General features: G+C 38.3%; 1 protein-coding gene across 1 annotated transcript in view; it reads left to right on the top strand.

The window, feature by feature from the left end:
- LOC103138416 (BMP/retinoic acid-inducible neural-specific protein 3-like) overlaps positions 1 to 12,556 on the top strand; it is an 82,324-nt gene extending 69,768 nt beyond the window's left edge. The window contains exons 4-6 of the mRNA XM_016671743.1: positions 5,884 to 6,106; positions 8,157 to 8,463; positions 10,193 to 12,556. Coding sequence (XP_016527229.1) covers positions 5,884 to 6,106; positions 8,157 to 8,463; positions 10,193 to 11,014 — 1,352 coding nt within the window. The 3' untranslated portion in view covers positions 11,015 to 12,556. The remainder of the gene's footprint in view (positions 1 to 5,883; positions 6,107 to 8,156; positions 8,464 to 10,192) is intronic.
- Positions 12,557 to 12,965: the final 409 nt, after the last annotated feature.

Here is a 12,965-nt window from a genome sequence, read left to right as displayed (position 1 = left end):
TTTAACTTTATTTTTTTTATCAGAACTCGGGTCTAAATATGAAGACATGACACTTGGTAAAGCAACAAGTCCTGTCTCATGTCTGAAGTTTGAGTCATTTTTGATTTGTCTCTGTTGTAAAAATTGTCCATTTTGATATGTGTGCTACTGTTGCTTCTTTTTGTTTCTTTTAATATTTCATAAACATTTAAACATTTAATGCTTTAGAAACAGCCCACATGTACCATCAAAGGGTCCAGTAGCTATTTAGTGATTACAGCAATTTTAACCACTTTAAGCATTTAGCATGCTGATGTGAGTGATTATTGATCATTGTAGAAAGAGTGTAACATGGGTTTCAGTAACATTATTATCAGTCTAGTATCTTTGTTGAATTTAAGTACTTTTTTAAATTGAAGAGCATATTATGTGCCATATATTTGTCATCTCCAAGCAGTCACACTTATACCATAGACTTTTTTTGACATGTCCAAAAAACTCTGAGGCTTGATTTGAACTCAAATTATGAACAGTTCAGTTCTCGTTGCATGAAAGGTGTTGCTTAAAGCCACCCATTTTCCAATGGCCTTGAAATGCACAATAATTTGACAGAAGTAAGATGAAGTGCACTGAATAAATTCTTAAAATAGCGGTACAACAATAATCCATCATAAATATTTGTCCAATATCTCTTTCAAGTCTACATTCAACAATAAAACATGAAACAAATCAAATTCATAGGTCATCCAATGGCATTTGTACTAGTTTTTTTTCTTTTTAAAGTATGAATTATCATTTTGAATTTGCAATTTAAAATGATCTCAGAACTTTGACATGTTGTGGCAAGTCTTACTTTTACATTTACGCACCATTGTAGTTTTATCTCTAACCACAACTTAACTGTTCTAGCTATGTGAGATATTGCCAACCGATGTTTTCAATTCTAAAGTGTCATGAATAGTTTGGACATTGTGGTGGTGCCTCCTGATGTACTCTAAACAAGTATGGTTCTGGGCATTGACTTATATATTTCAAGATGACAATGAACTATTCAATTTAGTGTATAATTCTAATCAGTGTAACTAGGAAACTTAGTTGTTTATTTGGCTGTTGGGGATCCTAAAATCCCATTACGGTCTGTTCAGTCTACTGCTTTTTTTTTTATTTTTTATTTTTTAGAGAATGTCAAGGCAACCACTAGACTTCTGCCAGCCAGTCACTTAGCTGCCATCTCCGCTTGAAAATGGCATGAATCATTTACTCAGCACCGATATTAAGATTTCAAGGCCGGGTTGTCACCCATTAGGGAAAATAACACCTCTGGCTCTTTATCTGATAGATTTTGAGTGGGTAAAATTGACCATAAATTTTGAACATAGTCATAAACGTCAAGAAAAGGGTGGAAAATAGACAGACAAATTCCTCCAGCCTAATGACACTGGAAATGATTACTAAAGATGTGTTAAATGGAAAGTGAGAGTTGAACTAGAGGATGTAGAAGGGGGGGAAAAAGTGAAAATTAAAACATAAAATAGAGAGGGGGCTGTTGGATGGTTGAAGAATGAAGGTAAATTCCCTTTGAGTTCATGAGTGATTGAAAGAATGAAAAATGAGCGAATAGCAGAAATGCAACATGGATCACGCTATATGTGTCTGAGGGAAGAAAAGACTGATGAACCTTTATGAAACAGCACCAACATACTGGTCAATTCGTTACATGAGCCTTGCTAGTAGGAGGGTTAGACCCCCTGTTTTGAACTTATTTTTAGAAGAAATTTTGATCAGATTCTTGGGTAAACGAGTCAAATACAACACAATATTTTGTAGTTGGACAGTTTTGTCATTGGTTCTAAGAACAAAATGTACTAGTGCAATCTGTACAATATGTCTGAAAATGAATGTATGTCAGTTTGATATCCACAAAGGATCCACTTTACTTTTCAGATGTTTTCACTGCAGTGACTAATTTCTGTACATCCTGGGAAAAGTTGATGTGCTTTTTGCATAATTTTGTTTAGGTGTCTTGAGATTCATTATTTCATCTACAGTTAATGTTTTCAGAAATCTAAATAAATGATAACTCACATAGAGCACCAAATTTCACTCAAAGATGTACACACTCCATTAAAATTGAAGGACTTTTGGATGTTTCAAATGATTTGAGTCCTGTAAAAGTCATTTCAGCATTGATTAGGGAAGCTCTGACAAAAACTAGATGTTTTTAGAAAGCAAGACAAAGCACTGAAGAAGTTGCAGGAATTTCCAGGGTTGTGTCTTAGGAGTGAAAAAAATCTCCTGTTGTCTTCAAATGTCTGGAACTACTAAGATAGTAAGGTTATATGACAGAACGTTGTGGGAAAATATGGGTTATGGTGTAACAGAGGTTAGTTGTTTTTATTTTTCATCACAGTGAGTTCAAGTGTACATCCAAACCAACAAGAAGTAGATTTCAGCAAAGGACAGGTAGAGTTTTGGAGTGGTCTAGTGAGAAAATCAATGGGATTTCCTAAAGAAAACTGTGAATAATGCATGTACCTACAAGCTGATAGATTTAGACAACCTTAGTAAGATAGAGCAACTCAACATTACCCAGTCAAAATGCGTTGTGCTGATAGACTCCCCCCAAAGAAAACAGAAACTCCTGAAACGAATGTGAACAGACCTTGGAAAAAAAAACAATCACACTAGTTATTACATGTTTGGTTTTTTTTCCACATCCTTCCACCACATATGCTTGTTTTTCCAGTAGAATTGTACAAATTATGCATGTCACATTCAAGGTTATGGTCAAAGTTTTGAATTATTGCTTATTTTCAAGACACAAAATCTTTAATTAAACCATGGCTGTCTATGTTCTTTAAGATCCATTATGACCTTGTCAAAAACTGTGACTATTAGTGAGCAGCAATAACTTATACATTATTTTAATAGCAGTTTGCTTTGACACATAATTTTAAAAAAATGGTCTACAGCATATTTAAGTAATTGTTTTTTTAATGTTTGGTGACAACTGTGAAAGTGAAGAACTAAAAGCTACAAATAGTAGCCTGCAACAAAAGCATTAATTTACTCAATGTGAAAGTCGAAAATGCACTTTTAACCTCAAGCGAGGAGCTGACAAATGGTTCTAGAGAGACATCAGGAAGCCAGAGACAAAAGGCAGGAAGCAAAAGTGAGCAAACTCGAGCAAGCTGAGCGAGGCAACTCAGGAGAGAGGCAACCTCGTCTTGTCAAGTAGAGAACAATCACAGAGAGGGAAGGAGGCAGACGAGCACAAAGAGAGGAATGGAAAGAACCTGACCATTGTGTCATCTGGGATCACTGAGCACTGTAATAGGCTTGAGTTTTGTCAGTCGGGCTCAGCGCGGGTCGACTCAGCTGCGGATTCCTCCATGCCAAAAGCAGCGCCTGGGAATAGGATTCCCCAGCAGACCCAGGAAATCTGAGAAGGTCTCACTTAGCTGGCTCTGGATGAAAGAACATTTGAAGTCTTGATAACTGGCATGCTCTGCATCCGGTGCCTCATAATGAAACGTAAGAACACCTGGTGTTAAACTTGATGTGCAATTCATATCATCGATTGCTCCTGTGTAATTTAGTCCAGCTATCTTTGTTTTATTGCAAATAAATATTTAATTTGACCCTTAAAATGCTCTCGCACTGCCCTTGAGAAAAACCAAATACACTCACGTATTTTCAAGACAAAGCCAATTCAGCAACTTTTTATTTAGATATTATTATACAACCTACTGTGTTTTCAAATCGCAACATGTGTCTGTTTGAAATGATCTCATGTGTCTTTTAAGATTGGTCCAGTTCAGTTTTGGCCGATGTAGGTTTTGCTCTTATTGCACTTATTTTAAGATATTTCTTACAACCAACAAAGTTTTTGGAATGGTCTTTTTTTGTTTGTTTTTGGAGGTTTCATAAACATCAGACCATCTTAGAAAAGATCTTACAGCCGTGTGAAATAATCTCATTCAAGTTTGGCAACTGTAGTTATTTCAAACGTTGAAGTAAAAAGGATCAAATGCAGTCTGGGCTCTTGAAACACTGACAGAGCCTTTTAATTTCACTTCAGACCAAACACTGAGAATCAAATACTAACTTTTGCTTCACTAGGCACCAGTGACGCTTGCTGAAATTTTCTTATAGTGGCTAAAATGCACACAATACTGCACAAAACTCTCATTGACTGGTTATACAGACAAGCAACCGGGAGGGAAATTACACTTTAAAACTTTAAAAGTAATGATCATTTTTTATTTGTGCAATTTAACATGTTTTTATCTTCAAGATCATGACACCCTGGGCAATGAGCCATAATACCTATATCATAAACTGTGGCAGCAAATGGGTTTTTAAACAAGCAGACTCAAATGAGAAAACTTTGTGTGTGTCAGTCCCTGCATACAGGAAACACACAGGGCAGCCTGTGTCTGTGCTCTGAGGCCTCTCAGCTGGACTCACACAGATTTAAACATACAGTATCATGAAACAGCAGGGGATGAATCCTTGATCCCTGGGACTAATCCGTCTGCTTCTATCTCGCACTTATCAGGATCAGAGCTATCCTCTTTAACATCACCCACCGCCTTTCCAAACAAAAGGCAAGAACAGCAGTGGTAGGCGACAAAAACATCCTTAGTGCATAACAGTCCTCAACCAGGCAGACAGAGCTCTTTTTAAGTTGATAAAATTGTGTTTTGATATGTTACCTATGTAATTTTAGTGCTATTCTTTCACATGCCACAAGCAATATTTATTTTGCAAATGGTCAAACAAGATAAACAATTGGTTCAGGAAGTACAACCTGAAACCAGTAAAAATCTAGTCTTATAAAAGCAATAGAATAGAATCTGGTTGTATTTACAGGTTATTTAGATATAACCTTTTTAGTCCCACAGATTCAGGTGTTAAAATGTAAAAGGCAACTACTACCCACTTATTATGTAATTTTCTATTTATAATATATAGTTACTTACCAAATTATTCTAAATGTAAAAAGTAGCTAATTTTAGCTACTTAAACATTTATTTCAAAAGTGTACATGAATATGAATGTACAGTACAAACAAAATGTACAAACGAAAAAGCATATTTTAACAAATTTCAGGTTTTGTCAAAAATCTTAAATTTTTATATTTTTCTGAAATAATAATAATAATAAAAAGTTGTAACCTACTGCTGCTAACTTCGTTTAAAACTATCTCATTTGTGAGCGGTATTAATGTCTCTGCTAAAGCAGTGAAATGGAAGCGTTACTGTCGTCCTTGAACAGCCAAATTTATAGGAGCGTCTGCGTTACACTTCTGCTTCTTTATTTTGTTTTGCTTTTGATTAACACCTGCTGTGACAGCTGCAGAGTGAGCAGTAAATTGTGTCAAAGGACTGTTTTCCATTTTGAAGGGGACACCCAAAGCCAGAGGCTGGCCTTTTGCTATTTTGCTGTATAGCTTTATTGGTCTATTCAGCTTGTGATTATGGGTGCACTCCTAAATTGTTTGGGGATAATGAAAGATTTACGACATAAATGGAAATGCCCATCTGCATGTGACACCAGACAGCCATTTATCAAGCTTTCTAAATGACAGTGTTGGCAGTGATATCACAGTGACCGTGATGAGACTCTAACAGTTAGCCGAACGAGAACACCCGCACATTAAAGGGCTCGTGTTTGCCTTGTAAATCCAATTTATTAGCCGAAAACAGCTTTTGTATTTTCTAATGAGACATTCAGCTCTTCCAGCTCCTCGTTCATTTTTACGCTTATGCCACCAGTGGAGAAATCGAAGACTAAAGAGTTTTGACGGGCTCAAACAGACTGCGTGAGATCATCTAATTTCCTTCTGTTGTCTCTTTTTTTTTTTTTTCGCTCTTCCTGTCTCTCTTGTGTTCCCTTCAGATGAATTCAAAGCCTTCCTGAAGCGGCTTCCCACCGACCGATTTTTAAATGTGTCCACGGTTGCCAAGTTCTGGTCAGCTGACCTGCCCCTGCAGAAGCGCTATGCTCAGCTGGAGGCCAGCACTGTGCTGGTCTTGGGAAAAGCCCAAAAGATAGTGAGGAAGCTCTTCACCCTGAGCAAACGCTGCCCCAAGCAAGCCCGCATAAGTCTGCCTCGAGAAAGGTAAGCTGCTACACCGTCAACTAACACACTAAAAGATTACAGTGTAATTTGTTACAGCTGAGACCTAATGTTCATCTTTTAAATCATCTTTAACTTTTTCTCTCTTTCATTTTCTTTCTACACAAAGAAAGAAAACAATGCTGTTTTTCTAACAAATAAAAATCAGCATATAGGTGCTGAAAGCCTATATTTCCCATGCGGCACAAACATTTATGCATAGATTTAATATCTTTGAGACTTTGTTTAAGCTCAGGATGCAAAGAAGGAGCTCACCGTAATTAACAGACATTTGGCGTGTCAAAGATTTAATCATTCCCTTTCTTGTCACTTCATGATGTTGCTGAACAGTCTGGAAAAGGAATGTTGCTTAAAATCCAATCCAACCCAACATCCAGCAGTAGGCAATTTTTTTTTATAAGGCATCCACTTGTTTGAGTTGTGATTTTTGCCCTGTTTGACTTCTTCCCCCTGTGCCAAAGCTCCAGGAAGAAGAAATTGTTTTTTTCCCTACTAGCCTAAATTTCTTATGCCATCAACTGACATGTTTCCATTAATTAGCCAAATAATGGCCTAAGTATTTTTTTTTCTTTTCTTTTTTGCCTAAAACATTGTTTAAAAAGAAAGAGGTGAGATTTCTATTGTGTCAAAATCACTTTTGGCAAAAAATGACTTTTAAGGCCATTAATTTAAGAATGTGACAATGTTGAACATGTTGCCATTTAACTTTTCAGGGAACGGAGAAAATGTCCACATTAGTCGTTTGTCTTGTCACCATGACAGCCCATTTTTATGTGGACCACATTAATTCACAAGCATTAAGTACCCCAACTGAGGCCCCCCAACACTCAGTTGTGGTGTTGGGGGGCATTTAATGCAGAGATATGTAAATATAAAGAGATATGTTATCCTGCTATAAAGATTTCTTCAAGTTTTCCTCTTCAAATTATATTTTGGAATAATTCCATTGTGGATAAAGACGAAACATGGAAGGCTGTAAAAAGAAAGAGAACAGAAAAAAGGTCTCAAAACAGGAAATTGGATGTGATCAAGCTGGAAGGAAGCAGAAACAGTAGGGAAGCATAACGGACTGGAACACACTGATCTGGCGAAGAACCAGGCAAACTGAGCAGATAATACGGGGAGCAAGGTAATGCCCGACACAAAACCAGTAATTGCCAATTAGAGACCGGTGTGAGGCAAAGAAAGGATGCAAAACTAGCTGGAAGCACAGCAAGTCAAAAATATGACTGGGTTCAGGAAAACCAAATTTAAGATCAAACAAAAAGAAGTTAACTAGAAAATCAAGCAGACTTTTAAATAGCAGTTGTGAATGATTAAAAAAGAAAAGAAAAAAATTGTTGTTTCCAAATGTTCTGGCTTAACAATGCGAGTACAAATGCATTTTTCCCGTTCATACGCTCAGTAGCATATCTTTTATTTCAAAATTAACATTATGACAACAGAGATTGCAATTTGAACTTTTCTACTCTGGGGTACGTCGGGTTAGGTTAATCATTCTATACCAGGAGGAAACGGTCCTCCTGCAGACAAACTTAGTTCCCGACTTATATTTTGTTGTTAGTAATTAAAACACCTGAACACAGAGAAGATTTTGGCACATTTAATGTAATGTGTAACTAACAGAATAAGTTCAAAATGTACAGAGTTCCTCCAAACAATGATCAACTGATAGTCGACATCACTGGGAGTAAACAAGAAGATCAAGGGACAAAGCCGAACTAAATAATGACTCAAACATCAAAACACAAGGATCTACTAATATTCAGAAAGTTGGTTAGATGGGTAAATTAGTCTGGCAGGCAATTACTTGGTGCAAGAATGCATCATTTACAGAGAATATCATTCTATGTGTGGACAATGGAACAAGAATTTCAGAGGTAAGTTAATTTTATTGTGAGATGCATTTTAAAATCTTATTGCATTTATATGAACAGTGGTACGTGACTGAAAGGGTAGCTGTCTCCTGACGGCACTGTCAGACTTTTCACACAAGCTTTTACTGATGTGTCTTCCTTCTCCTTCCCAACAGGCCTGTTGGCTTTTGGCTGGGCACGGCTCAGTCTCTGCTGTACTGCAACGAGCATGGAGTCCTGGGGACGTTCTCTGAGGAGGCTAAAACCTGCACATGTCCTGTGGACCAGCCCACCTGCCAAGGAGCAATCCCCTGTGTTGTGGGCACCTCTCCCAACTCCTGCTCCCAGTGTGCCACCGACAATGCCACCCGATGCGGAGCCTGTCACCAAGGCAACATCCTCCATCTTGGTTCCTGCCGTCCGAGCGTTGGGGCCTCGCTGGACCATTACCTGAATTTTGACCTGGATATGCCAGATGCTGAGGTTCTCGGAGCTTTTAATTTCCACATTTATGCAAATCCATTAACAAGGCAATGTGAGACAAAAGATTCCATTTTAAACATATCCTCTGCTAACATTTGAGATGTCCTTAGCAAACCACGCACCAAGATTACATGCTGTGTATCCGTCAACATGTTTCTGGCATAATCATTGGATATACTACATGTACTAGTCTGTCATTGTTTCCTGAGAGTGACATGGTTTTAAGCATAATCCACAAATCTGAAATGGTTCAGGGTGGAGCTTTGGTAATGCAATTCCAGGGGATTTATTCCGAAACCAGTTTGGATGTGTGTTGAGTGTCATTGTCCAATAGCATCCAGGTTTCAACCATCTGACCTAAACCTTCACCCTTAGAACAAAGGACCTTGGTTTGGATGTTCAGGAACAACACAGGAACCACCAAGGTTCAAACCTTTGAGTTGAGGGTTGCGTCTTCATATTGAACTACTGGCAGACATGGACTGAGCAAATAGTGACCTAGGAAAAAGGCACTTGCTTCAAAATGGACACCTTTAAGCTAGCCTTAAACTTTTTGCTGCCCACGTGGTAAACCCAAATGGTGTCTGGAGAAAATAAATATTGCCATGCAAGGCAAAGACTAAGCGATGCTTACCACAACATGAAGCATGTTTGGAAGAGGCATGGTGAGGCTATCAAACTAAATACACTGTACAAGCTGCCAAGCTTGGTGGTGTAAGTTGTGCTGTTTCACAAGCCTGGGAACTGTTGCAGTGCACAACGTGGATGGAGTTATAGAGAGGGAGGAACACAGCCATGGTGTTTTCAACTTCCCCTTAAACCACAAGGTTTAAGGGGAATTAAGGGGATATTGTCTCGAATAACTTTCCAGGAATCCTCCATGGTTGAAAACACCTCCATGGTGTTTTCAACTTCCCCTTAAACCACAATGTATCTGGTTGAAACCTAGACATATTAGATACTCCAAAAGGGTAAAAATCACAAAGACACCTTTTGGAATCGATGGGGCATCCAAAGATCAAGCTTCAGGACTGACTGTGTTCAAATTGTACAGGGTGTGTTTGAAAGGCAAGTCCTTGTTAGGAAGTTAAATCTAAAATATTTACCAAAAAGAGCAGATACAAAGACTCAGGCATAGATATGCAAGAAACTTGGTAACAAAAAGATGTAATTACAGTGTAATTTCCAAAGGGGCATCTAACCAAACTATTGGTAGGGGTTTATCTTCAAACTGTGACCATATGGGTCACCCATTTTGTTTAATTCAAGTTGTCAGTTGTGTTGTCATTCTAGAAAAAAAGTCAAAAAATTTCTCTATGTAGAAATTATGAGTTTCATTGAATATTGAATATGTAAGATTTCCAAAGGCAGATTTTATACTATGATGTTTCTGAAACCGTTTCCATGAAGACAGAATCACTAATGCTGTGAAATCCCTTGACATCATGGTCACTGGGAACAAAATAAGTAGATCGAATTATTTTATTTTAATTTATATTTGCTTAGATTACAAAAATTACTCCAATATCATTTTTGCTGTCTTCAAGATCAGAAAAGGTCAGTTTATAGGAAGGTTTTTGAAAGTTCATGGTGACTTTTGGTTTCTTCACATTTTCCATATTTGTGATTATTTTCAGTTAACCTTAGAGAAATACAACTTCAGAGTCATATCAGAAAATGCATTCTTTCGTGTAAGTACGCTCTTGCTTATCTTCTCGTTCTGTCCTAGGTGAAGTACTTGCTTCAGCGACTCGACAGCAGAATTGAGGTCCACGCCATCTACATCAGCAATGACGTCCGCTTGGGAAGCTGGTTCAATCCTGCTTGGAGAAAAAGGATGTTACTTACACTCAAGAGCAACAAGAACAAATCCAACCTCATCCACATGCTAATGGGTATTTCTTTCCAGATATGCTCAACTAAAAATTCGACACTGGAACCTGTGCCTGTCATTTATGTAAATCCTTTTGGAGGCAGCCACTCGGAGAGCTGGTTCATGCCCGTGAATCAGCCCGAATTCCCTGACTGGGAGAGAACTAGACTGGACAGCACTCCCAATGCGCAGTGTTACAACTGGACACTGTCACTGGGGAACAAGTGGAAGTCTTTTTTTGAAACGGTCCACATCTACCTACGGAGCCGCATCGTCACGGACGATCCGACGGTGAACGAAACTCTCTTTTACGAACCTTTGGATTTGGATGATCAGACGTCAAACTTGGGCTACATGAAGATCAACACTCTGAAAGTCTTTGGATATAGCATGCACTTTGATCCTGAAGGCATCAAGGACCTGATTCTCCAACTCGACTACCCCTACACACAGGGCACGCAGGACGCTGCCTTTCTGATGTTGCTGGAGATGAGAGATCGGATTAACCGTCTGTCTCCACCGGCGCCACAGCCACTTGACCTGTTTTCTTGTCTGCTGCGGCACCGCCTCAAGCTGTCTGCAGGAGAGGTGGCACGAATCAAGGATTCTCTGCAGATCTTCAACTCCAAGCTCCCCAATGCTTTTCCAGAACCTGACCTGGCCCAGCTTTGCAGCTAGCTAGATTAGCACTCTTGGTTCAGGAGTTTTACTGCACCCAGAGGGGAGTTGCTGCTTCATGGACAATCCTATGTTGGGTACACAGAAGATTAACCTACTCCGAAAGTCTTATGCTGGGCCTTTCTTTTCTTTCACTTTTTTCATTGGTTGGTAGGTGCAACTTGTTTCTTCTGTAGAGACTCTGCTTTACCAACCGGATGGAGTACTTTTGCTATTACTGCCGTGCTTTTGGTGAACTCTCTGACCGGACCGGGTCAAGCATCTTATCTATTCTCAAAAGTCTGTTATTTTTGTTTGTTTTGAACTGCAGAGATACTGTAATCTCTGCCAAGATTTGAGATTTGATCTTAGGAAGAAGAACTTTAGAGTGGAGTTGGAAAAATGTGTCAAAAGAAGAGGATTTTCCTTTTATAACTATTTTCGTTGGAAAAAGAACAATTGGGTTGGGGCTGGAGAGTGGTTATATTATCCATGTGGTGAATAAGTTATGTTATGCTTAACAGTTTGAAATTTGATAACCCTGACCCCTGCTAATGTCTTTGAGTATTTCTTTTTAATCCACATCTTCCATTTTATCTGGCATTTTAAAACGTATATCTATTATCATCCAAACGAGAAGCCTGTTAGTGATGTTCTGTTCATGGTGGTGTGTCTGTGCCAAAAGCAGAAGAACACATTGGCAAATCTGAGTGGAAAAAAACATTGGCATATGCTGTCTTTTCTTACTCTTTTAACCTGAAAGTGGCAGAAAGAAATCACGTGACGTGATAACAAGGGGGATCTGTGGATGTAGTGCTGTAAATAATGCTCCATTTAATTCAAGATTGTGGACAAGTGCACATTGCTTTCTAGATAACCGAGTAAAAGACCAAAAAAAATGTTTATAACAAAACAGACTCATGCCTTATATGGAAAGTTAATGTTAAAACAAGAAGCACATTTAATTTCTGTGTTTGGTTTTGAAGCAAAAGGTTGTTTCGCTTTTTATATTTCTACCAGGACAGAACAACAGACAGAATCTCCAGAGTATGTGATGATGTAGCTTTTCTATGTACAGCAAATGCCAGTCACATTTTCTGCTCTTGTTTCAATTCAGTGTTGTGGAGGAATTTGAATCACTTTTCACAGTGCCCACCAGTACTTGCACTATGTAACTGTTCTGCAAAATCTCCAGTTATACAAAATCTCTGTAACTGATGGATCTTTTTTTTTTTTTTTTTGCTTTGAATATGGTTTTCAAAGTTTTAAACAGCTTGGTTTAGTCTCATGTTTTTAAGTCGGTATTTGCTTTTCGTCAATCTAGCTTTCTTTTTTTCTTCTCTCTTTATGTGGGTCACACTTCTAGCAGCAGTTATCACGGCAAACGCACGGTCAGAAAGTTTATCTCGGGCAGTAAGGGTCCCTTCAGAGTCGCAGACTTACGAGTATGACACTTGATATGATGGTACATTTACTTTGCCAATTTCTCACAGTAAACCCTGTATGTCATTTTCAGCTGTTCTGTGCTCAGCTTGCTAAGTAAAAGCAAAGTGTTTTATCTACTTTGGAGTTTGTTCTTAATTTCTAAAAAAAAACCAAACAAACAAAAAAAAAAACCTGCTTTCAAAACCTTGTATAAGAGTAGATTAGAAATGTTGTTTATTGGCCTCTGACTCACAACTTATCAGCCTCAAGATAATACACACGTCACATTTCCACAACAATCTAGGAAATATAGCAGCATATCTTCACACACCATTGAAGCAAAAGGGAGATGAGCCATAGAGTGACGAGGGTGAGAGTTTGAATAATTAAAACGCAGAGAAATTTGTAACCATTTCTTCTAGCTGTTTGCAGTTGGCATGGTAACTTAGCACGACATTTAACAAATTACGCAGAATTTCCTATTTTGAACTCGGAAGGAGTTCAGCTCGGGTGCGACCTCGTTCCCAGATTCAAATTTCAACTGGCC

Source organism: Poecilia formosa, unplaced genomic scaffold (genome assembly GCF_000485575.1).
Source record: "Poecilia formosa unplaced genomic scaffold, Poecilia_formosa-5.1.2 Scaffold49, whole genome shotgun sequence".
NCBI classification, from domain to species: domain Eukaryota; kingdom Metazoa; phylum Chordata; class Actinopteri; order Cyprinodontiformes; family Poeciliidae; genus Poecilia; species Poecilia formosa.
This window is presented reverse-complemented; position numbering and strand designations above follow the sequence as displayed.